This window comes from Pezoporus wallicus, unplaced genomic scaffold (assembly GCF_028554395.1).
Source record: "Pezoporus wallicus isolate ANWC-B61680 ecotype Strahan unplaced genomic scaffold, APGP_CSIRO_Pwel_v1 contig_5785, whole genome shotgun sequence".
Taxonomy (NCBI): Eukaryota; Metazoa; Chordata; class Aves; order Psittaciformes; family Psittacidae; genus Pezoporus; species Pezoporus wallicus.
In genome coordinates, this window is record NW_026641150.1 from 1,132,974 (window position 1) to 1,156,413 (window position 23,440).

The window sequence follows — 23,440 nt, forward strand, 5'->3', positions numbered from 1 at the left end:
TTAAAAGAAAAAAAAATAGTAAAAAAAAGAAAAGAAAGAAATGAATCCTTGGCTAAGAGATCTCCAGTTCAAATACATTCAGGTACAAATTTACTTATCTCAGTCTGGTTTCTGAGCCAGTACACTTGCTGCTTATGAGCCTGGGCTGATGCAGCTTGGAAAGGTACACAAATAAAAATTCTCTCTCATTTCAAGGAAAGAATATTTCTCTAATTCTATTTTTATTTTCAAAGGGTATGCAGAGAAGTTTTTATCCACTACCTCATTGAAGTCTACATGTAATTTCAGATACTCCTAAGTACTCCAGTGTATTATGCAAGGAGAAAGGAGAAATTCTTTATCAGAAACATAGAGACATAATAGCTGAACTACCATAACAGTAAAGCAAAATCTGTAGTAAGCCTTTCTCTCATTCAGGCAAGGAATTTGCTTTTGACATGACTGCAAATAAGGTTACTTTACTTAAGTTAGGTCTTTTGAACCAAAGATGTAGTTCTATACTGTTTAATGATGTTGATGCTCCTGCTTTTGTGTGTGCATATTGATCAACATAGGGATCACTTTTTTTTCTAAATAGTCTGAAAGCTATTTAATTTGCATTATAGATTCAGGCTGGAAGACCTATCTCTTTGCTCCATCATCATCCAATTATATCCAGCTACCTTGCTTCCTTTTTGTGGGGTTAGGCAGAGTATTTCTAAGAAAAACTTTCCTTATGTCTGAGGAGGGGAATAATTAGGGAAACATTGCAAAATGGTTTCCTGCTCTTCTTTCCTGGAAGTCTAACCAATCTCTTTGCTGTTCCTGTATTTTGCCGGCCTTACCAAAAAAATCCCACAATAGTGTGTCTTTCACAACACTGTGAGGTATTACCCTTTTCTCTATGTGTGTGTGCACCCACACGTGTGTAGTTTAGCTGCTGTACAATTCATAGTTTTTGTAATTTTCCCTGTTAGTGCCATCTTAAATGGAAATGAAATTATTTCTTATTTGAGATTGGTTTTGGACACCAAGTCAGTAACATACCTTTTGATTACATTTGTGTAAAACAGTGTTATAATTTCCTTGGTTTGGCACTACTGCTATCACCCTACCTGCTTAATCATAGAATCATAGAATAGAATCATAGAATAGTTAGGGTTGGAAAGGACCTTAAGATCATTTAGTTCCAACTCCCCTGCCATGGGCAGGGACACCTCACACTAAATGATATCACCCAAGGCCTCATCCAACCTGTTCTTGAGCACTGCCAGGGATGGAGCATTCACAACCTCCCTGGGCAAACCTTTCCAGTGCCTCACCACCCTAACAGGAAATAATTTCCTCCTTATATCCAATCTAAACTTCCCCTGTTTAGTTTTGAACCCGTTACCCCTTGTCCTGTCACTACAGTCCCTAATGAAGAGTCTCTCCCCAGCATCCCTATAAGCCCCCTTCAGATACCGGAAGGCTTCTATGAGGTCTCCACACAGCCTTCTCTTCTCCAGGCTGAACAGCCCCAACTTTCTCAGCCTGTCTTCATACAGGAGGTGCTCCAGTCCCCTGATCATCCTCGTGGCCCTCCTCTGGACTTGTTCCAACAGTTCCATGTCCTTTTTATGTTGAGGACACCAGAACTGCACACAATACTCCAGGTGAGGTCTCATGAGAGCAGAGTAGAGGGGCAGGATCACCTCCTTCGACCTGCTGGTCACGCTCCTTTTAATGCAGCCCAGGATACGATTGGCTTTCTGGGCTGCAAGCGCACGCTGAAGCCAGCTCATGTTCGTTTTCTCATCAGCCAACACTCCCACATCCTTCTCCGCAGGGCTGCTCTGAATCTCTTCTCTGCCCGACCTGTAGCTGTGCCTGGGATTGCTCCGACCCAGGTGTAGGACCTTCCACTTGTCATGGTTTTAATAAAAAACCCCAAACAAAACAAACCCAAAAGATATTACAGCTGTGATAGGAGCAGTTAGATGTTGCAGATTATAAAGAATAAAAGCTAAATTACCTAGACATAAGGTAAATTTTACCAGTCCCATCTCACAATAGTACAGCTAGTTTTCCAAGTATAATTTTTCCACTCCATTCGTACACAAGATCACAATGCTTTGGGTCCACATAACTTTAATTGTTGGTGCTGTTGTTTAAATAATTATATGCAAAAGTTAGGAACATGAAGTGCTGTTTCTTAAGCACAGTTAAGTGATTTTGCTGCCTAACCCATGGAGCTAATGCAATTCAACATGTTTTTAACATGTGTTTTTTTCCAAAACCCAGTGTTGTTGCTGTTTTAAAAACCAGCTTTAGACTAAGGCATGTAGATCTGTTTAGAAGAGCTCCACCTAACTGGAGGTTTAGTAAAATTTTAGATGTTTAGCCACTGAAAAATTACCATTTCAGAGCAGTAATCTGTGTTTTCTTTTATACCACATCTGTTAAAGAAGTTTCAGTTAAATAGGTTGTAAAAGTCAGGTGTGAGTTAATAAAAAAGTTTGCCTTTAATGAAGTCTCATGGAAGTAGGATGGAAGCAGGTCCACTTCATTTGAAGCGGTGTGGTAGTTTTTTAATTGCTGATATGTGCTCTTTACTTCTATGATGTTTCCATTTTTAGACTGAAAAGTAATAATCCTCTCAGTTGGAGAATGTTCCTTACAGCTGCATGTTATGAGACAAGTCTCAAGTGATTCTTGGGAACCGTTTCAGGTAAAATGTGTGTGGACTGATTGCACACGCTTAACGGCTGTGTTCTCTTAAGGCATGTGTTCTCTTATGCACTTTACAATAAACAAAACCTAAAGCTGGCACTCAGGTGACATTTGTTTAATATTTCAAGAAGAAATAATGTTGAATGTTTTTCCACATTTTCATAGACTCACAGAACAGTTTGGAAGGAACCTTTAAAGGTCGTCTAGTCCAACCCCCGCTCTGTGGGTAAGGACATAATTCACTAGTCAGGTTGCTCAATCTCCATCCAACCTGACATTTGCATAGTTACAACAGTATTTATATTTTTTAACAAAAAAGAAGGGGACTTAATATCCTTTCAGAAATTTATATTTTAAAAAACCCTGGCAACTAAAATTAGACTAAGAAAATATTCTCAATGCTCTCAAGGACATACTTGGTTCTCTTAGGAATGCATAAAACTATTCAATTCCAGCTGTATAGGTGAGAGCATCCCTGGTTATCCCTAGAAATAGGAGAGTGGGCTTGTGTGTGCCAGTGTGTACAGAACTTGCCCCATAAATAAATTTAGTTTGTTCCACAGATGTGGCTGAAGTTTCAGTGTTGTGAGCTAGAGGTGAAGGAGAAAGAGATGATTTTCCCATGGTTATGACTGAAGTAATTAGAAGTAGTAACTCTATCAACCAACCTAAATTTATTAAAACGTTACAGTTAAATTGCTACTTTTTTGGATGGTGATTAAAATTCCGGTCACTTGTTTTAAAAATTACTCTGTACAAACTGAATTATTTTCATGAATTGTAGCACTCAAAGATCATCTAAGTTTACATTTCATTCTTTTTACAATTGGGTGTATATAATTCGGAGATGTTGGAAGGTCATAATGTGAATTGGTTTTAATAAAATGCTTTAAATTTTTGCCTTAAACCTGTGTTTCAAGAAGGATGGGAGAAGTAAATCGTTCATTTTGTCACTCATCTGTTTTCCGTCTCACTAAAAACAATAAAACCCAACCTAGATTCCTAAACTTTTGTGTTTATCTCTTCCCTCTAAATTCTTTGGCTTGTTTTACTTCTGGGAGAAGGGAAGAAAACTCAGATTTTAAGCAGTGAGTTTAGCAATAAACTGTGCAACGCTGCTTTTGCAGAGGTGAAAACCAAAAAGCGATTCAGGATAAAGGGAAAAAACAATTCCTTTCTGAGTAAGGTTCATTATGAAATATAGGACTCTTTAAAAAGTGAAGCCACCTACTGCTTTTACTATTATTTTAATACAAACAAAATTAATATGTAGAATTTTTAATTTGTTTTATTTCTCATGCCCTTTTTGCAATCTGCTGTGTCAAACACTCAACTGCTTTGCTAGAGTGGACTATCTTCCACTGATGGCCATGTATTTAAAGTGGCAGTATAGAAAGCAACTTCTATAGGGTCAGTGATGTTAAAGCTGAAATTCTACAGAATTGATTATGTATATCACTTCAGGTCACTGTGCTCTAAGCTCTTTTCTGCAGATGGTCCTGATAGAAAAAAAGCAGTTGAGCAGCATTTCAAGGTACATGTGTGCTTAAGTTCCAGCAGGAAAATACTGGAGAAAAAGGTAATCAGTGAACAACTATCTTCTAGCAGCATGTGGCAGGACGGAGTAATCTCCACCCAAGATAACCATGATGACTATACTAGAAACTTAAAATTAATAGGCAGTGTCAAGGCAGGATGGTGCTATTTGCCCTTGACAATTGGTGGTGGTCTGGAAACTCCCTGAAGGTCAGAGCCTGGGCTTCTGCTTTTAGGATGTGTCCTGCAAGCTTATTGTTGTTGTTCTTTTGTTTCATATGTCCTATTTATAGAAATTAAGTAGAACAAAGCAAGTAACCAGTGGGGATACAGCAAATAATGTGTAATTATATGTAAAAATAGATATTCTAGAGAGAGCAGAGCACCTCATGAGTAACAGAAATAATCATTATCATGCTTGAAACTGCTTGTTTTTAATGAGAGAGGAAAATGCTTTGGTCCCGAGAGCCTGGGTAGAGCAAAAAAGTAATAGAATCAAAATCAGTCTTCACTTACATTAGTATTGTGAATGTTATTTAGCTATAATTAATTACCGTGGCTTAACATTGCCATATTCAGATGTATTGTAAAGGTTATGTTTGCAAACTTGTGATTTTTTGCATAATAGTTGCATTTTCTTGTTGTTTAAATGCATTCAGAACACATTGATTTCTGACAGTTTGATTTCAAGAGCTAGTAGCACCATATTGCCATAAGCTGGTAGATTAAAATCAGATTCACCACAAATTAACATAAGGATAGTATTTGAGCTTTTCTAATTACATGTGGGTTTGGAGTGGAACAGTGATTTCTTTTATCAAATGAACCTGAGCTCAAATATTTCTCTTCTTTTTCTGGTTAGAAGCAAAGACATTGGGAGTGGGTAGTGCACTGTAATTTTCACAAATCACTGTTGCTCTCATGATCGGTGTTGTTAATACAGTTTATAGCTGATTTCTACTCAATTGTAAGATTTTGGGTCTGGAAAAAAAAAAAAAATCTTGGTTACTTTACCACAGTAGATTTCTTGACTGTTTTTCTCCTTTCTGTCAATTGTGAAGCAAAGATAACTTTCTAGCAATGTGTCCCTGCTACCCTCTGTCAACTTTGTGCAGTTGCTAGGGCTCAACAAACTCTTTGTCCAGCCTGCCTTTATGAAAATGTGCTGGCTTAAGACATGATACATTAACATTGCTTTTAAAAGAAAATATTACATTTTGCTTATAAGAATGTGTGTGAACTGCATTAAAAAGCATTGCATCTGTGAATACTACCCCAGTGGTGCCAGAAAAGATACAGATAATGCTCATCAGCAGCCATACTGCAGTGTAGGTGTTTGGCTCTGCTTTACCTTTCATAGGTAATTTCAGAAGTTTAACAGGAAATCTCATTTGAAACACTTTCCCCTGTTTCTTTTAATGTTCTGGCCCTTTCTTTACATCATTCTGGAAGCACAGCACCCTGGTGGAAAGGGAATGGGGAGTTGTTGCATGATGAGTTCATACTGGTGAGAAGGTTGAATTCAGTTCAAGATGGAGATTCACCTACTTCATTCTGAATTAACTTTTTTTTCCCACAAAATTAGCTCATTTCTCTCTCCAAATTGGTTATATTTATTTACTTGCAGTTGACATTTATCAGAAGAAAGATGCACTGCCATCTGGTGTCAAAACTGTTCACATGAGCAGACATTTGTATAGAAAACTAATGCGGTGTAACAAGCTCCCTCCAATAAAACTTCCTAAGCTCTGAAGAAGAAAGTAGGCTGTTCAGAATAAGCAGTGTCCACGCTGATGAGCCCTGCACCAAAAAACCCTGAAGAAACACAGTAGTTTAATTTACTGGGAACTTACTTGCTAAAGGGACTTGTTTATAAACATGCTGCTGCTTGTTTCTTCTGCAGGTGGAAGAGGGGGAGATGGATGCCCTGTTATAACCTTTCCGGACTATCCAGCTTTCAGTGAGATCCCTGAAAAGGAGTTCCAGAATGTCCTGACCTACCTGACAAGCATCCCAAGGTTGAGCACCTGTCTAGGAGAAAATACCCATTTATCTGCTAAGTGATTTTTCACATTTAGTCACATGATGGTGTAAAGATCAGGCTGGTATTTAATTAAAAAAAAAGGAAAATGCAGCTATGGTGCAATGTCAGTAAGTGTTGATTAGTCACAGCTGCTTAACATAGTTGTTAGATGAATCAAATAGTGCTATTTATATTTAACCAGAAAATTACTTCCTGGAAGAATGTATGGATAAAGATTCTGTGATGGACGTTGTCTTCTTGTTTCTTATCTTTGCTGTATCTTAGACTGCAGTGTTCTGTTTTAATTGAAAACATGTATAATTTTGGCAGAGCATGGTAATTCCTAGGTGCTACTCAAGATGTTACTCAGTGTGAGGGAATACTCCGTAGTTACATACCAAGATTTGTCCTAACCACTTGTGCTCTGTTTCCCTGGCTCAGCTGAATATACAGTCTTTGCAGCACATCCAGAACTTGGAGGGTGCTAAGCAGGCCTAGCAATTAATCCTGGCCTTCTTAGAGGGCATGGCAGGGTTATCAATGGGCTGCTCAGTAAAAATTGTGATTTTGTTGAAGATCTGTTAGAGAATGGAATAGTGGAATTCAAGGTCCTGGTGGAAGTGAGGAAGGCAAGTAGTAGAATAAAGTACAGACCCTCAACTTCAAGAAGACAGAGTTTAGGCTTATTCAGGGAAATGGTAAGCGGGATTCAATGGAAAGCAAATCTGAAGAGTAAATTTGCTGAGGAAGGCTGCCAAGTTTTTAAGGGCAGCATCCTCCAAGCACAAGAATCGTACACCCTTGCAAATGAATAGACGTAACAGGAGACTGACCTGGCTGAATGGGGAACTTGTGACTGAGTTGCAGTACGAAGACAGCATACAGGAAGTGAAAGAAGGGACAGGCTACAAAAGGAGAAAAAGGAATACAAAAACATTTTCCAGACACATAGGCATGGCTTCAGGAAAGTCAAAGCACATCTGGAACTAAAGGATAAGAAACAAGGGACATCAAGGACTACTCAAAAAAACCCTTCTGTTGCTTTAGCAGTACAGGAACAGACAAGGAAAATGCAGACCTGTGCTGAAGGGGCTGGGTAAATTATTAGCTGCCAACACAGATGAGGCCAAGACACTTAAATTCATTCTTCCTTGATAATGTCTCCCAGACCTGTGTGTTTAGAGTGAGGGTTCACAGAGGAGAATAATTAGCAGTGGGTGAGGATCAAGTCAAGGATCTCTTGAGAAATCTTCACTCCAAATTATTCTTTGGGATGAGATGAGCTATATTGAGAGTGGTGAAGGAGACAGGCAATACGCTTCTCACAGAGATGGGCAGTAGGGAAAGACAAGCTAATGGCTGGAGTGGGAACAGAATGGTTCTGACCTGGATGTAAGAGAAAAACTTTGTTGCTGGGAGAATAATGAAGCACAGAGACAGGCTGCCAAGAGAAGTTATGGAGTCTCTGCTGTTGGAGGATTTCAAGATCTGCCTGTAAAAACAACCTGGCTGTCAACAACCTGGCATGAATTTAGAGTTGATCATGCTTTGAGCAAGAGGTTGGGCTAGAAACCTCTTGATTCCCTTCAAATCTAAATCATTGTATGAGTAGAGATCTCCTTATGTCTTTCTCAAATTGGGCTATAAGGCTTTCTCAGACTAAAAAGCCTTAGAGATGCAGGTTGTGTAATGATCATGAAATGTTGATCTCAAACTGTATTTTGCTTTCTTTTTGCTGGCAACATTCAGTACATCTTAGCATGGATTATGCTGAATTCACATTTGGAGCTATTCATGGCAGATGTCCTTTATGCATGTATACGCTGTTGTTTACTGTACGTGCGTGAAGAGAAAAAGTAATGGTCTTGTAAAGGGCCTTCCTCGTAATTATTTTGAAGGACCTGCTCGCTGTGAGGTACCACTGGTTATATGCAAAGCAGTACTGTGAGGTGCCATCCTGGTTGTACTTGTTAGTTCCTAGTTCATTTCAGAGAATGAAGCTGGGGAGCTAGCAGCCAATTGTTGCATTTTCTTTGTTTATCCTTGTGTTGGTTAAACTGCATGGTGCTAAGCCTCCATTGGTGGTATCTTTCTTAGATACTGTTATTACAAATAATTATGTACTAAATTCACATCTGCTCCTCCTTTTGAAAGTCCTTGGTGGTGCTCTTCATGGTGGCCCATTGAACTTCTACACAGAGTGTGGTATATGTGAGAAATTCTGATCAGAACAAACATCATCTGGTGCGGGGAGGGGGAGTGCTGAGTGCATCCCAGAGCATCGGTTTGGCAGGAGCATGTTTTTACTAATTGGAAGTCTTGGAGGAGATTTCTGGAGGCTTTTCTGTTAATTTCCCCTACCTGACAACAATGTATATTGAAGTAGAAGTGGCCATTCCTAAAGTCTGGTGGTTCTTCTGGGATTTTCTTCTTTCTTTAATTTGCAATTCTTTAGGAAGAGATTCTTGTTCTGTGCAAATGAAGGAGATAGCCCAGCTGACTAGATGTGAACAGTAAGGTATTAATTATTGTAAAAATTACAATACTTCAGGTGTTAGGGCGATAACACTTCAATTTCAACCTTGTAAAAATAATACCACTGTAAAGATGCTGATAAACCTGAGACCCTTTTGTGCCTGAGAATTGCTATAATCTGAAAGGGCTGAAGACACTCCTGACATTTGCACTAGAGGTGCTACAAGCTTACTGTATAAAATTTGTGTGTTTATGAGCCCATGTGCAGGCTTACAGGAATAAAAACTTACAGAAATGCCACTAGCTAGATGTTAGCATACATCCCTTTAGAAAGTGTGTTTTGCTAATGGTAAGTTATTCACAGTGTATACCTCAAAGAGGAGACAGGTTTGCAGTGTTCCTTGAATTGTGATTATTTCTAGTGCTGTTAAAGGTGTCAAAAAGTAGGATTTTTGGTGTTATCTTAGTTTTCAAGAGCAAAAATTTCAAATATTGTTTTGAATACTTTATAAACTGCTTTTGAGGGAAGTGGAGGCAGTTAATTTTTTTTTATTTTGTAAGTTTATTAAAGAGTAGCAAGGAGTACAGATTTACAGGAAGGACAGGAATACAGCCCACAGCTTTTATGCTTGAACTGCTCTCCAGATTAGTGTTACATAGGTTATAAAATACATAACTCTGGTTTTGGGCTGTTTTGACCAAGTAAGGGGAAATGGACTTTTCTAGCCCCTCAGAGCACAGACATGTCTGGAGCCACAACAGTTCCTCAGAAAGCTACTTGTGCTACTTGGTCCTGTACAAGATTTGTGGTCACAGCAAGGGGTTGGCAGCAATAACTCAAAGCTCATTGTCTGACTGCCTGCAGATGCATGTTAGGGGAAATGATATTTCATGGGAATGACAGTGAGGAGCTTCTAAAAGCCTCATAAGAAAGGACCTTTCTGTGCTCTGCAGTGGAGTTGACCCAATAAAATATTTACTGGTATAATAAATCTTAGCAGTGGCATCAGGATTTCGGGTTTTGTTCCCAAGTGAAAGAAGTAGTGTTGGTAATAAGACTAGCTTAGGACTTTGTTGAAAGAGGTAAAATTGAAACCTCTTAACCTACCTTTGTTATTCCCTCTAATTTAAAGGTAAATATGACCTTGTCCTCTCTTTTTGCATTCTTCTTTTATACTATCTAACCACTAAGTTTTGCAAGCTCTTTCTGTGTAAACTTTCATCTTTTTCATAGTGAACTTTAATCATGAAGAGTTAAGCGTCTCATGGGGCGCCTTGCATTTAGAAATAGAACTATTGTAAGCTGCATGTTACCAGCTTAGATGACCATGGAGCAGAATAGTGCAAACAGTAGAGTTACCAGCATGTGCTCAGATGTGTAAATGCCTGATACATGAGGATGTTAAGAAAGAGACAGTGGAAAGGGAATACCTCATCTCAATTTAAGATACTCAGTTAACCCTGGTGCAACTGTATATCATTAAGCAGAGAGCTGAACCATCTTCTTCAGGTGGGTGTTGTTAAAGTTGCAAGGTCAATTCAGGTTTACGATATGTAATGTGTGGTTTGTAATAATCTCATAATATTCAGTACAGATTCAGACGTAGTGTGTGACAACAGTCACGTACCTTGTATACTTAAAGATTGCTGCTTTATCAGGAAAAAATGATGAATTAAGGATGAGTACCATATGTAGTGGAAGATGACAGCTAATCCTTTTATAACAGCTGTTTTGGTAATGATGTGTGTTGTAAACCTGTAGGTGTAATACTTCTGAATCAGGTTTTTGCCTTTAGCAGATAGTATTTTTTTAATTACAATTACTATTGAATGGCAAGATAAGGTTTTTTAAAAAAAGGTGAGTATTCTCTTTGAAAGATATTCTTTTAGGTCAATTGATTTTTGGTTTTATACATATAGTACTCTAGATGAAAGAAGGAGAATCCATGGCAGTATGTAGTGTACTTAAAGCAATACTTTTTAGGAAGAGTATTTGAGCTAAAATGCTGAATAGGTACAAATACTTTACATATAAGTATTGATCCATGGGAATTAATAGTTCTTATTGATGGAGTTGCTGAATAAACTATAATAAGTGTCTGTAAATAAGTGTCTGTAAGAGGCCAGCTCTTTAAATTCAACTGGGTTTCAGTAGAGGATAGTGAGCAAAGTCTTGCATCTATTTGATATCCTTTGAGGCCATTTTATAATGTCCACATAGCTGGTTTGATTCTCTCTCTGCAGAGAAAAATGTCTCCTATTACTTCATGGCTTGAGAACATTGGGGATTGCTGCTGAGCTGGGTCATGGAAAAGGAGGCCATGTAGAGCAAGACTGTCTAGCCTCTTAACTGAGTAAAAAAACCAATGACCTCCATATACAGTGTCCATCATTCTACTGCAAAGTGGGAGAAGCACCTGTTGGATATACCTTTTATAACCCGCATATACCAAGGTTGGAGAAAATATGTTCCAGTCAGGTTTGCAATAGGCTCCTGAAACAGCTGCCACCTGTACCCTTAAGAAGTCATCTTAGGGTACTCTGTTTTCTCTTCTTTTTTCCTCTGTTTTGAAAGTGTATTTCTTCTTTGTATTTATCCTAGTAAATAGACTAAGACTTGCAATGTATCCTGAAGGCAAGTGTTATTCATACTTAATTCTATCCATCACAGTGGTCACTGTAAACATTTTATTAACTTAAGTGTGTACACATTCTTGGAATATGAATTTACCAAATGTGGAGTGTAGTATGAGAACTTGGGCCAAGAAGAAATTAATAGTTAATTGCAGTGGTTAAAAAAAAAAACAAAACAACAAACAAACCCCCCCAAAAATCCCCAGGATCTTTCAACATACGGTTTTGCTTTTGGCTGTTTAGCAGTCTTTACTGCATTCGGAAAACAGAATGCTGTATGAGAGAACACAAGGATATAGTTTTAATGTTCCTTGTTGCTCATATAGGTTCATCTTTGAACAAAGAAAGCAATGCTGAATTTCTTGTGGCCATGAGAGGTTGAAAAATTAATACTTTAGAAGTGTAATATGGAGTCTTAAATTCAACATTCCTTTCAAGAAAAAGAGTGCAGATTAGAATATTCAGAACAGGTTTTGATGGACAGCGTGAGTCCCACACTGCAGGCCTTTTCACCTTATATTTCAACAGAGCCTTGTACGGTCTTTCTTTGCAGTGCTTTTCTGTTCCCTTGCATGATCTTCAGTATATCTCAGTTTAACTTGGCATGTTCTGCAATTTCCTGTTTTGAAAGCTGTCCCTGTCAGTTTCCTGCCTGGGAAGAGCGTCCGCTTCTTTGGGATCCCAAATGCTTGAACACCATGTGGCCTTCTAAGAAATCCTGTTGTTTGTGGTATAGTCTGGCGTTGGAAACTAGGGAGCCATCCTGTCCAAGTAACGAAACAGAACGAGGTGACCTCTGAAAGTGTCAACATCCGACAGTTTGAAAGCTCAGTTGTTAAGGTTTGCTAATCTTTTGGTAGACCCTTCCTTGTTAAGGACATGAGGCCCTCATCATTTGGGATAACACTGGGACTGGAAACAAAACAAAACAAAGCCTCTGTTAAGCCCTCCTGTGGGTTCAGACCTGAGGAGACTTCACTAACATAGGCACACCAAAGTGTGGCTGGGTGGATTTAGATAGGGATCGGAAGAACATGCCACAGCACGATATGGTTATTAGAACTAACAAAGCTCAGCATGAGGGGCACTGGAGAGTACAGGGGTCATAGATCTTGGGTCTGGCCACTCTCCTTGGCACAGGTCCACTACTGCACTCCTGAAGCAAGAGGAGTGGTGTTGGGGTAATGCTCTGTTTTGGGCTGGTGAGCCCATCCATGCTGATCTTGTGAAAAGCTCGTGTGGGAGGGTAACCACATGCGTTTCCTCATTTATCTGCAAACTAAACAGGCAGCCCACCACTGGCTGAGAGTTAACCGCTTCTGTTTTATGGAGTGCCAGGGATGAACATCAACACATAATGGGTAAGAAATGCTAAAAACCAGATGCCCTGACAGTTCTCATTGGCATGATGAGCAACAGCTTTGCAGTTTCAGAGTTTATTTCTGTCAGCTGTGCTTCATTTCAGTGTTGTCCTCCTTGTTGGATTACAATCCAAGCTGAAGATGTGGAGCCTGTACCCTGCTGTTACCTTGGCAGCTCCTCAAAATTGTCAGTAAGAACATCCCAGGACCTCCAGCAAAATCTCTCATGCTGTGTGTACCCTTCCTTTCTCAGAGCACAGCTGCCAAACAGTTGTAAATTCCATATGTTTCTCTAAGCAGAAAGGAAATGCAAAGGCTTAAATTTAAATAAGAACATTGCATCTTAAAGTGGTAGTTTGAAGCTTTTGTGTCAGATACATAGTTTAATAAGATCAGGTCGAAGCTCAACATGTTACTTAAGAGTCTGAAATTTCACTGGGCTTGGAACAATTTGCACTTAATTTGATGTCCACCTATTGAATGTCTTAAACTTGGTTAAAGCTCAGCCCTGTACAGGCAAAGCCTTTTCAGTCTTTAAAATCCCACTTACACACCTTAAGGGCTTAGAGGATTTGAACAGTATGCATGACACACACTGTCCAGTGGTAAATTTAATCTGACAATGAGAGAACTGTAAAATTGTGAAAGTTAAGTACTAAAATGCTGGACCTCATGCAGGAGTTTTTATTAATCCAGTCTTAAAGAGGGTGTTCAATTCTCTAAACTTAAGTGTAAACTCTCTAAAACAAAACCTGCAGCGTTACATATAAGGTTGTGCCAATACTTTTTGCAGTGTCATTAATGGTTGTTGCAGTGTACTGCAAATATGTATAATTCCAATATCATAGTTCTGAATAGGTGTAAAAATGCTTTTATGAAGTCAGACTTAATAGTTCTAAGGTGAGGATCTCATATGCTTTCTGCTGCTTATATTTACTTAAGCTTAACCAGTGCACAGCCATTTTGCCTTTATTGACCTATTTATGCTTAATTGCCCCTCAAGGATAACATGGCCTATTTCAGCCATCTGTAGTTAAGTCTAAATGAGTCCTCAGTTGCTGTCTTGCTTCAAACAGTCCTTCCAAAAGAACTCCATGTGATCTGAAGAAATTACATTGTATTTTCCATTTAGAAAATGTAAAACTCCTTATTGTAGTTAATTTCACACACTAAAAGAGGATCTGTTAAACAATAACTTTGTCTTTCAATCATTATTTCTTTTACCTGCAGAAATGCATCAAAGTAATTCTGATTTTAGTCTGTGGGGTTCCTCAATAGGATAAAGCTTCCTAAATTGCCATAAAAAATGGCTGATGGGTACCATGGAAAGAGAATGAGCACATATGGTACAAGCAGATGTCCAGGCACTGGCAGATGATGATGCCTGGACATTTTAATTTTATTTTATTTTTTTTTAACACTGGCTACATTCCCCCCGCGCCCCCCCCCCCCCCCCCCCAGCAGCATAAGGTTTTTGGAGCAGAAAGAATGTATGCATATATGATGGAATATAGCCAGCATTAATGTACTCCAATGAGTTGAGTTTGTTTTAAGGACAAATTGCCTTGGAAGTGGGAGAAGGGCTGTTTTGAGGATCTAGAGTAGCGTATGAGGTAAAGTGAGCTATAGGGACCAATCAAAGAAGGTACTGATGCCCATCTCTTTGAAATTGATTGGGGAGGGAAAAGAGAAATGGAACTGTGTACACTATATGTTGGTGCAAACACTTTAAAATAAATAAGGTTTGTTCTACTGCTGCTTATTCTGCTTATTTGGCTGAGGAACACAAGCAGTGCCTTAAGTAAAAATGTTTGGATTCATATCTCTCAATTTCAGGGGACCTACTGCTGTGCAGGATAAAGACCTTCGGTTGCCCCTAGGACCAAGGCTTGAGAGCAGCTCTCCTGGTTGTCAGCGAGTTGTCACTCACCTCATCAACAGTACGTCTCTGGTAGTGACCCATCTTCCTTGCTGGTTCTTGCTTTGCAGGCAGATGCAGTGAGCTGTTGCAATCACAGTTCTGTGGTGACAGAAGGGTTTTCAGATCAGGGGTAGGGCTGCATGTTAACCACAAGTGGCTTTCTGGGCTACAGTCATCATGAAGTCTAGATGAGACTTCCGAAGTTTTGAATTATTATCAGTCCCTTACACAAAGCTCTTTGAAGTTTCTTTCATTATTTTGTCTCCTGTTTATCTGGCCTTTAAGATCTCCTGTCACTGACACAACGGCATGTGTAATAATCTTGCCTGTGCTTATGAAGTTTCAAAAGGCATTTTCATGGTGTCACTCTTCCATGCTATATGATTTTGCTAATCGGTTCTGCCTCATGAGCAAATTGTGACCACTTGTCTATCATGGTTCTTATTTATGCCACTTCGCAACCCAGCATTCATCTAAACTTTTCTTTGCCTGAATGCTGTGAGATCCTAAAATACAATTTTGTGTATCTGATGATTCCCCACTCCTTAGAAAAATGAAGTACAGTGTGAGTGTTTTCAGACAAACATGGAGCATGAACTAATAACAGCTGAGACCAAAAGTAAGCATAATGGGGAAGGGAAGAGATAAGGTTTTCATCAGTGCTACACTGGATAAGATCTAGTTCACTGGAATGTGGTAGTGGAGGGAGGCAAATGCATCAAATTTCTTATCTGAACCTTGTCTAATGATGAAACTTTAACAGGTTCAGCTCCAACACAAAGGCTCAGATTTTCTTCATTTCCTGTGCAGCTTCATCTGTTTCCCTGAAGGGAAGGCAGAAACTACCAAAACCAAAGTAAAGAGAAGGTCCAAACACTGTTTTGAATGTGCATCTAGTAACAGAATTCCAGTGTAGAATGAAAAGGGTTGTAGAATAGCATGCATATTGTTTTATTCATAGTGATTTAGTTGGGGTTTTGGGGGGAAAGGAGAAGGCAGTTTTTATTTTCAAAATCAGACTTTAAACATAAGAATCAATGAGAAATGGTGCCTCCTTGCTTATAGCTTATGCTCCTCCTGTGGAGTGTCACAGCACCAGCAGTGCTCGACAAAATGCAGCTGTTACTGCCAGGAGCTTTATATATAATAATTTTTACTCGGCATTCAGTGAGCTTGGACCGACCACTAGAGGCTGCACTTGTATAGCAGCACTTCTGACTGCCTCATTTTAAATTTTCTTTCCTGGAATTCCTTCTCTTTCCTACATTTCTTCATGAACAATGGTCAGCCTTAGTTTGACTTTGGTAGGGTTTTTCCTTCCACAGTTGAAGTTCATTGAGCTGACTATGAGAAAGCCCAATTATCAAATATAGCACACTACAGACACTCACTAGTTAAACACAGTAAGGAGTAGATAGCAAGTTTTTTTCCTGATTTCAGAGGTGCGGATACAGAGAGATATGTGCAGTGCAGTAGCTTCCACGCCACCAAGCACTGGCTTTAAATTGAGCACCTCGGGAAGCTTGAGATGTGCCTGTTCCTCTGTTCTGTGCTCTATGGGTGGTTTTCCAAGGAGATCAGAAACAGTGGACATGTCCTCCCAGTTGTGCTTCCTGCATTAGCTAGCTGATTTCTTCAATGTTTTCAGCTAAGGAGTTATAGGTTACAGAAAATAAAGACAAAATTATAATATTCATCCCGAAGTTATGAAGAAGTTAATCACTGCATCCACATTTTTGTCCCATATGCAGTGCCATGTGCCAGAAATAGAGTGTGCTCATCAGTTCTTTTATTCCAGCAACATTTACAAGAAAAAAATAACTGGTATCTGATAGAGCAGTTACACATCTCAACTAAAAGTGATTCTTGAGGGAATCTGAACTCAGGTGTCAGGCCTACACCTTGAATCATATCCAAAATATCATACCAATTTGCTTTACAGCTAAAGAGGTCTGCCAGGTGGCCAAAGAGCTTCACCTGGATGTTCATAAATGTTACCCTTCGTAGGAATGATTCTGTTCTCAGATGTGTGCAATATTCTTTGACCTCAGTTAGTCATACATGTACATCTGTGGCAGAATTTGGCACCAAACTGCTCTTTTCTGTCTAACCGGATGTCATGACAGCATCATACATCTGTTTATACAGCCATCTTTTGGAAATATGCTTTCATTCTATTTATTTTCCTGGCAGATCGTTTCTTTGCCACTAATGCCTCAATATCAGTGCAAATCTCAATTTTTCTGTCAAAAAAATAACAAAATAGAATTCTAAAGACCTTGCTAGTTAGTGTCTGGTTTCCAATCACCTGTTCCTAAGAAAAGAAAGAGAATGCTGTTCTTGGTTACCCTAGCCTGTATGCTGATGACTGAATATAGAATGACTTCTGACTTCAAAGAGTGATAGCTGCTGGAAGCATTTTTATCACTGGGGACATGATGGGAATGCTTCATGTTCAAAGTGTTGTTTACCTCTGTGCTCAGGCTACTGGACTGTCTTTTGTATATGCTGAACCTGTTTAAGCTCCAGCTTGTCTTTTTCTGCGCTGGATACAGTTCTATATTTGAGGGGGGATTTATTTATTTTTAAGAGTTGGTCCACCCAGGCTTTATGGCATGCCCAGGCATAAATCTGCTATATAGACAGGATGGGTAGTACCATCCCTAAGATGATCTGTCATCGTGTTTTGTATGTTTGCCCTTTTGTGGCTTAGTATTATGGCTGAAAATGGGTGGATGAGCCAGTTCCATGGTCCTTCCTACATAGGCCTATATGTTGCATGCAAAAAAATACAAAAATCAGGATTTGTGAGCATCCTGAGACCCCACATCTCTTTAAGCAGTGTGTATGTCACTGATGCACATTGATGGTCAGTGATGAGCCACAGAGGGTGAGCAAGTTTTACAAATGAGTGGTACCAGGGATCTAAAGACAGCTTCAGCTGCTTATAACGTAGATTACTGCAGACATTGCCTTGGTGCTCTGCTCAGTGCAGTAAATCTTCACTGAATGTTACTGAAGTCCTACTATCAAAATAGCTGTTCAGCTGTTGTAAACAAGACTTTCTAATCAGTTTGTATGTATACGTAGAGGTAGTCAAGGTAGGGAACAATCTCAAATGGAATGCCAACCAACTGTGTAATAATAAGGCTTTAAGACTGAAATTCACTTTTATTGAAATGGGATTATTTAACCTAAAATGTTGCACAGAATTTCAAATGTGCAAAAGTTTTACACTATCAGTTCTCTGTGGTGAACCTGAAGAATTGCTTTGTTTTGTTTGTGGTACATGAGTAGTTTCTATACAGCAGTGTAGAAGCAATGGGAACTTACTTGTGTAGCAGTTGTCACCACCCATACCTTGGAGAAATGCAAGGATCTTTCAGATGATGACTATATAATTGCTTCCACACACCCCAGAGGGAAGTTTCTTTCTGCAGGCCTATGTATTATAAGCTTTCCCACCCTTTCCCCCAGGTGCATGAGCTCATAAATCTTGCAAATGAGACAAAGAGGGAGATGTCCCCATAATCTAAAACTGAGGAGTCACTAAGTAGAAAATTCAGTTCCTGCTCTGCAGTCTTACATGGAGAACTTGGTGCTTGTTTGGCAGGTACTTCAACCTCACTCTGTTTTCTCCAAATGGTGTTACACTGGCTCTCCAAGGCAGAAGGAGAGGACTGAGCAGCAAGTTTATCCTCTGCTGCATTTTCTCCTGTCATCTGTGGCCTCTGGTCCCTTTCCACTGCTTTCTACCTTTCTGACCTGGCCTTTGTGAGTTTGCCAGATACATTTCCTGCAGAGCAGGAATGGTTTCTCTGCCTTTCTAAAAATGTTCTGTTCTTTGTGCTGGTAAGTAAACAGAAGAAGAGAGCTTATCCCATGATGGGGGATTTTTGTGTGTGATAGGAGGGAAACAAAGGAAGGAAATACTAAGTTTGAATTACAAGCTTATATAAATTATGTTTCAGAAAGTACACCGGATACAAGACAAGTTAATGCATTAAAGAAAACAGAGGTTGTAAGGGAAGTGTCAAGGAGCCTTAATAGGCAGGTTGTTCTGCTAAGGTTGTCTGCTGTTTCTCACTGTTGGCTTCCAGTTGTTTATAACTCTGCCAAATTTTCTTTCCATTAGTGAGGTCTCACCTGAGTTTTTGGTTTAAAGTTTGGCCAAAATAGCTGAGGTGCTCCCAAGAAAGGGGACATATCCACTGTGTTTTTCAAACACTGAAACAGCCAGCCTTTTAAGTCCTTCCATCCTTTCGTCAAGGACTTGAACTTGACACTTGAAGGAATGATGGCCTTTGTGTCAAGGAAATACCTTCAGAAAAATCTGCCTAAATCCCAGGTCACGAATGCTAAGTAGCTACTCAAATTTGTTGTAAAAAAAAAAAAAGGACAGCTTTATCCTGGGGCTGAGCAGGGGTTTCTCTATGGTTGCAGAACTAATTGCTCTAAATTCAAGTCCACTACCAGGGCTGAGAGCAGGAAGACTGTGATGGGATGTGAGTGCCGCCTGTTGACAAGCAGGTAGTGCAGGCAAGCTGCCTGACTCAACAGGTAAGACCGCAGCCAAAATAAGGGTCCATCAGAAGGAAGATACTGAAAGACTGAGCAGGAAGTAGGGTGAGGGAGACTTGGGTTGGAGGATAAAGGGGACTGTGATATTCAGGAAGGGGTGGGGTGAGAACCTATTTGGTCATTTCTTCTGACAGTATTGAGAAGGAAAAAAAAAATGGAAAAAGAAAAAAAAAAATTAAGCTCCAAGACTTTTCTTTTTGAGCTATTCTTGGGATAAGGCAGCAAGGAATGAAAATGGTTGAAGGGATGGATGAGAGAGACAAATGTAGGTGCTGGTGGTAAGTCTGTTGGAGCATGATACACAGATGCAGGTCCTGGGCTAAGCTGATGATTGCAGTGCAACTGGAGCAAGCCAGGGGGTAAAGCCTGGTGAGCAGTACAGGCCATATCCATCAGGGCATGTTTCTGCTGAGACAGTGGAAGCTGAAATGCTTTGCTCTCAAGTTAAAGGCATGGAGGGGGAAATCAGTATTTGGACAGAATGTAGTAAATATGGCTGAGGGAAAGACAGACAGCTGTAATTCACAGTTAAATCAGGAGCCAAAGGGCAATTTAATACCTTCTTGTTACCAAAGCATTATTCATCCTGTGCCCTAAAAGAGAAGGGGGTGTTGCAAACAGTCTTGTAATTACGTATTCAGGTGTGTCTGGCAGCAAAGGGAGGTCAGTAGAGCCAAGGGTGTATTGGCAAACAAACCTGTTTCTAATATTTACTTTTCATGAATACGTGACTTTGCTGTCTTCATAATGTTCTCAACTTTGTTGTACACAATGTCTTAGCTTGGTTTGTTGCTTCCTGCCTAGGGCTTGCTGGAGCTGGATCCCAGACTCCAAAGCCAGCCCTTCACAAGACGCTTTTGTCAAGATAAGATTTTTCCCACCATGTACAGAACAGAGCATTTTTCAATTTTTCTTTAAAGCAATCTATATTAATGGAGTGTTAACAGTTTGAAGTCAGGTGCTCAAGAATTTGCACTGGGTCTCTTCTAGCCAGCAATGGCAAATCTTGGCTTTTATGTCTGAGCCTGGAAGAGGACCACAATCTGAGTAATGAAACCACCCAACATATTTGATCCAATGGAAAAAGAAGGATGGCTGAAGATATCTTTTTGGGCTATCTTAGAGATGTGCTTTCCTTTGTCAACTCTTCCATTTCAGAAAGCCTTGTTGGGTTGGGGGTTGTTGGTTTGTTTTTGGTTTTTTTTTTTTCCTAGGAGAATTATATTAAGCTCTGCTTGTTGCCAGGTATTAAGACAGACAATTGTGTGTAGCTGCCATCTAGATTTTCTCCAGAATTCCAGCTGAGCCTGTCTTTCCCTGTCCTCCTGGAGAGAAATCTGATTGATTGCTCTGTCAGAGGCTTTAATTTTATTCCTGTTACACAGAAATGTCAATATTTCTTGAAATACGATGCAGATGTTGCATTTAGGAACCTGGTGGGATCTGAGATGATGCTTCCACAGAGGACGTATGCAGAAATTCCAGGACTCCCAGGGACTTCTACTGAGTAGGGAAAATAGCTCTGTAAGAGCGTGAATACTCAGCAGAATACACTTCAAACTCCACATGAGCTGCTGTGGGAGCAGCTGGTAGCACCTTTTGACTCCATTCATCCATGTTTAGGCTGTATGTCTGAAGGAGTTTGTTTTGGTACCTGATTTTTGTGGAACATGGTTGCTATTAGCATTTTTTTTTTGCTCAGTCACTAAAGGTTAAAATGGTGAGAACTTTAAATGGGGAACAGGAAGAGGCTAAAATCAATCTGGATCTCTTTCCTCCTCTTTCCCTTCAAGTAAAGAAAGAGTAGGAGGGGGAAGACTTAGAAAATCATGGAAGCTTTCAGTAGTGGCAAGCATATTGTTAATATAAAGCCCAGTTTGCAAAGGTTATTCAGGCTTACAAGGCAAGTACTCAGATGTTGTTTATCAGTGTTGTCCTAACCCAGAGGCAAGAGTTTAGTAATGTGCACTGAATGTGGGCAGTAAGAGGTTGATTTTAGTATTTCCTGTGTTAAAATGACTGCTTACCTTCTTCTGAAAGTCAGTGTTCATTTGCATTTTTTATGATTATTCATGTTTTGCCCTAAATATTTAGTCTGTAAATTTGAGAGAGATTAGTTTGTAAAAGAAAGGGAATAGACCATAAGTCATGCTTAAATTTGTAATTTTGCAGAGTAGCTTAAGGTGACACATCGGGGTGCCTGTGTTCTTCATCCTCCTCAGCATCACGCTGTTATGCTACCGACATAACCTAATAAAGCAATGCTGGTGTTTTCATGATTCAGCAATCTTGAATAAGGGATCCTGACATTCTGTCATGTTGTTTTTTATATTGTCTTTTAATATATGACAATAACAAATCAGTGCACAATATTTGTAAATGTCACACAGCGCATACAATAGGTCTTGCAGTATATTATTATCTGGACTGAAAATACAGCACATCTATTAAAAATGACCCAGTATATGAGAAAATAACAAATCTGAGCCTGTCTGCCTTGTATTTGCCCGTCGTTTTCATTTTGATTGCGATTGGCTGGCAAGGGCTGCTGCTGGCATTGCACAATTGGCTTAGATGGAGAATTACAAAACAGGAGCAGATCTCTTGACTGGGACTCGGTAGCACATGCAGCTGAGCACAGGCGAAAAAGAAAGGTCACCCGTATGCAAGGATTTCAGCACAATCTCACAGATGTTTCCATTCCAGAGAAGTGCATCTGATCTCATTCTTCTCATCTACGAGTTGGACTGTTTAAATGCCGTAGGGATTTTTTGTTTTGGTGAATGTAAAAATGCACCTGGGAACAAGTTTGCAGCCTGGAGGCATATGAGAATTTTGGGTGTGCAGAGCAATATCGTGAAATGATCAGAAGGATCTGCATTTTTAAGGGTTTTAAATATCAGTGAGGAGAAAGACAATTCAAACAGAAGGTTAAAAGCAGATGCAAAAGGAAAGCAACTTCATTTTGATACTGAAATTATACCGGAAACAGCATGAAAGAGGGATTACATCAGCACCAAAACAATGGAGAGTCAAAGGGGGTTATTTTTCTCTGAAATAATCTCTGTACAAGAAATGTAAAAACTACCTTTCATGAAAAAGAATTCCTGATTTGATTATGGTTTGAAGGTCTGTGGAACATATTTGGGACTGCTGCATCTTTCCAAAGGTGTGTACAGTATAGTGTATCTTTACTTGAGATGCTTAGGTGAAGAAGACTCTGCACAAAAAGGGCATGCCTGGGTCATACTGCCTTTTCGAGTAAGAGAACCAGAGGAATTCTGCTTGTATTTTAACTCAACTTTCTCTTTTTCTTCTTTCCTCATCCAAACTTAGTTTACGAGATGCTGGAATTGGATTTATTCTTGTCATAGATCGCAGACAGGACAAATGGACCTCTGTGAAAGCTTCTATTCTGCGAATAACAGTGAGTACTGTCTTAACTCCTTCAAAAGATTTTTTTAGTGTTGAACCCTCCTCTTAGAGTGGAAAATCAGCCAATTTCTTCAAAAGAACGGTAGCCAATAGATGGCACAAAAAGTATCCTGTAGTTCTTTTCTACTGGAGCTGAGCATCATGTGTCTGTGGTGTGCTTTAATGGAGTTTGCAGCTCAGGACATCTTCCTGAGAAGGCACTTGGAGAGCATGTGTGTGTGTATGCACCTAAATGCATGTGGCTTGCTGCTTTCCCAGGTAGGGACCTATATTTGCATGGACAGCCCATGACTCTACCTTTCACTGTTCCAGTGAGCTTCCAATATAGGAAGAGATGAGGATGAGGATTCTGCCTTACTTTGCTGCTTGTGAAAGGACTTGTGATGTCCAAATTAAAACAGGGGTTGCTTGTAAACAGGAAAATATTATGTACTTACTGTGATCCATTAACAGCACACACAGTTACTTTCAGTCCCACTTTTAATTAATGTTTTTAAAATCAGAAAACAAAGTTTCTTAGAGGCTTTTTTTATTTGCACATGTAGGAAAAGACAGATTCATATTTATGATTTGCTCAACCTACTGTTGGTTTACTTTACTTGTTTCCTTGTTATCCTTACTTGTATTGTTGGTGCTTATAATCTTTCGAGTAAGTGCTGAAAAACAGAGCTGTAAGCATCTTTTCTTTAACTTTTAATGGCTAATAAAATTTGGCTCTGTTAGACAGAAGAGAAATCAAAACAGTGAATGTTATTTTTGTGTAGCCCCATTCTGACGAAGGAA

At 39.5% G+C, this 23,440-nt stretch overlaps 1 protein-coding gene across 16 annotated transcripts in view; it reads left to right on the top strand.

Annotated features, from left to right (window-relative positions):
* MCF2L (MCF.2 cell line derived transforming sequence like) overlaps positions 1-23,440 on the top strand; it is a 149,380-nt gene that overhangs the window by 89,749 nt on the left and 36,191 nt on the right. For all 16 annotated transcript variants that reach the window (XM_057422388.1, XM_057422389.1, XM_057422372.1 and 13 more), the window contains exons 3-4: positions 6,131-6,245; positions 22,559-22,649. In XM_057422388.1, coding sequence (XP_057278371.1) covers positions 6,131-6,245; positions 22,559-22,649 — 206 coding nt within the window. The remainder of the gene's footprint in view (positions 1-6,130; positions 6,246-22,558; positions 22,650-23,440) is intronic.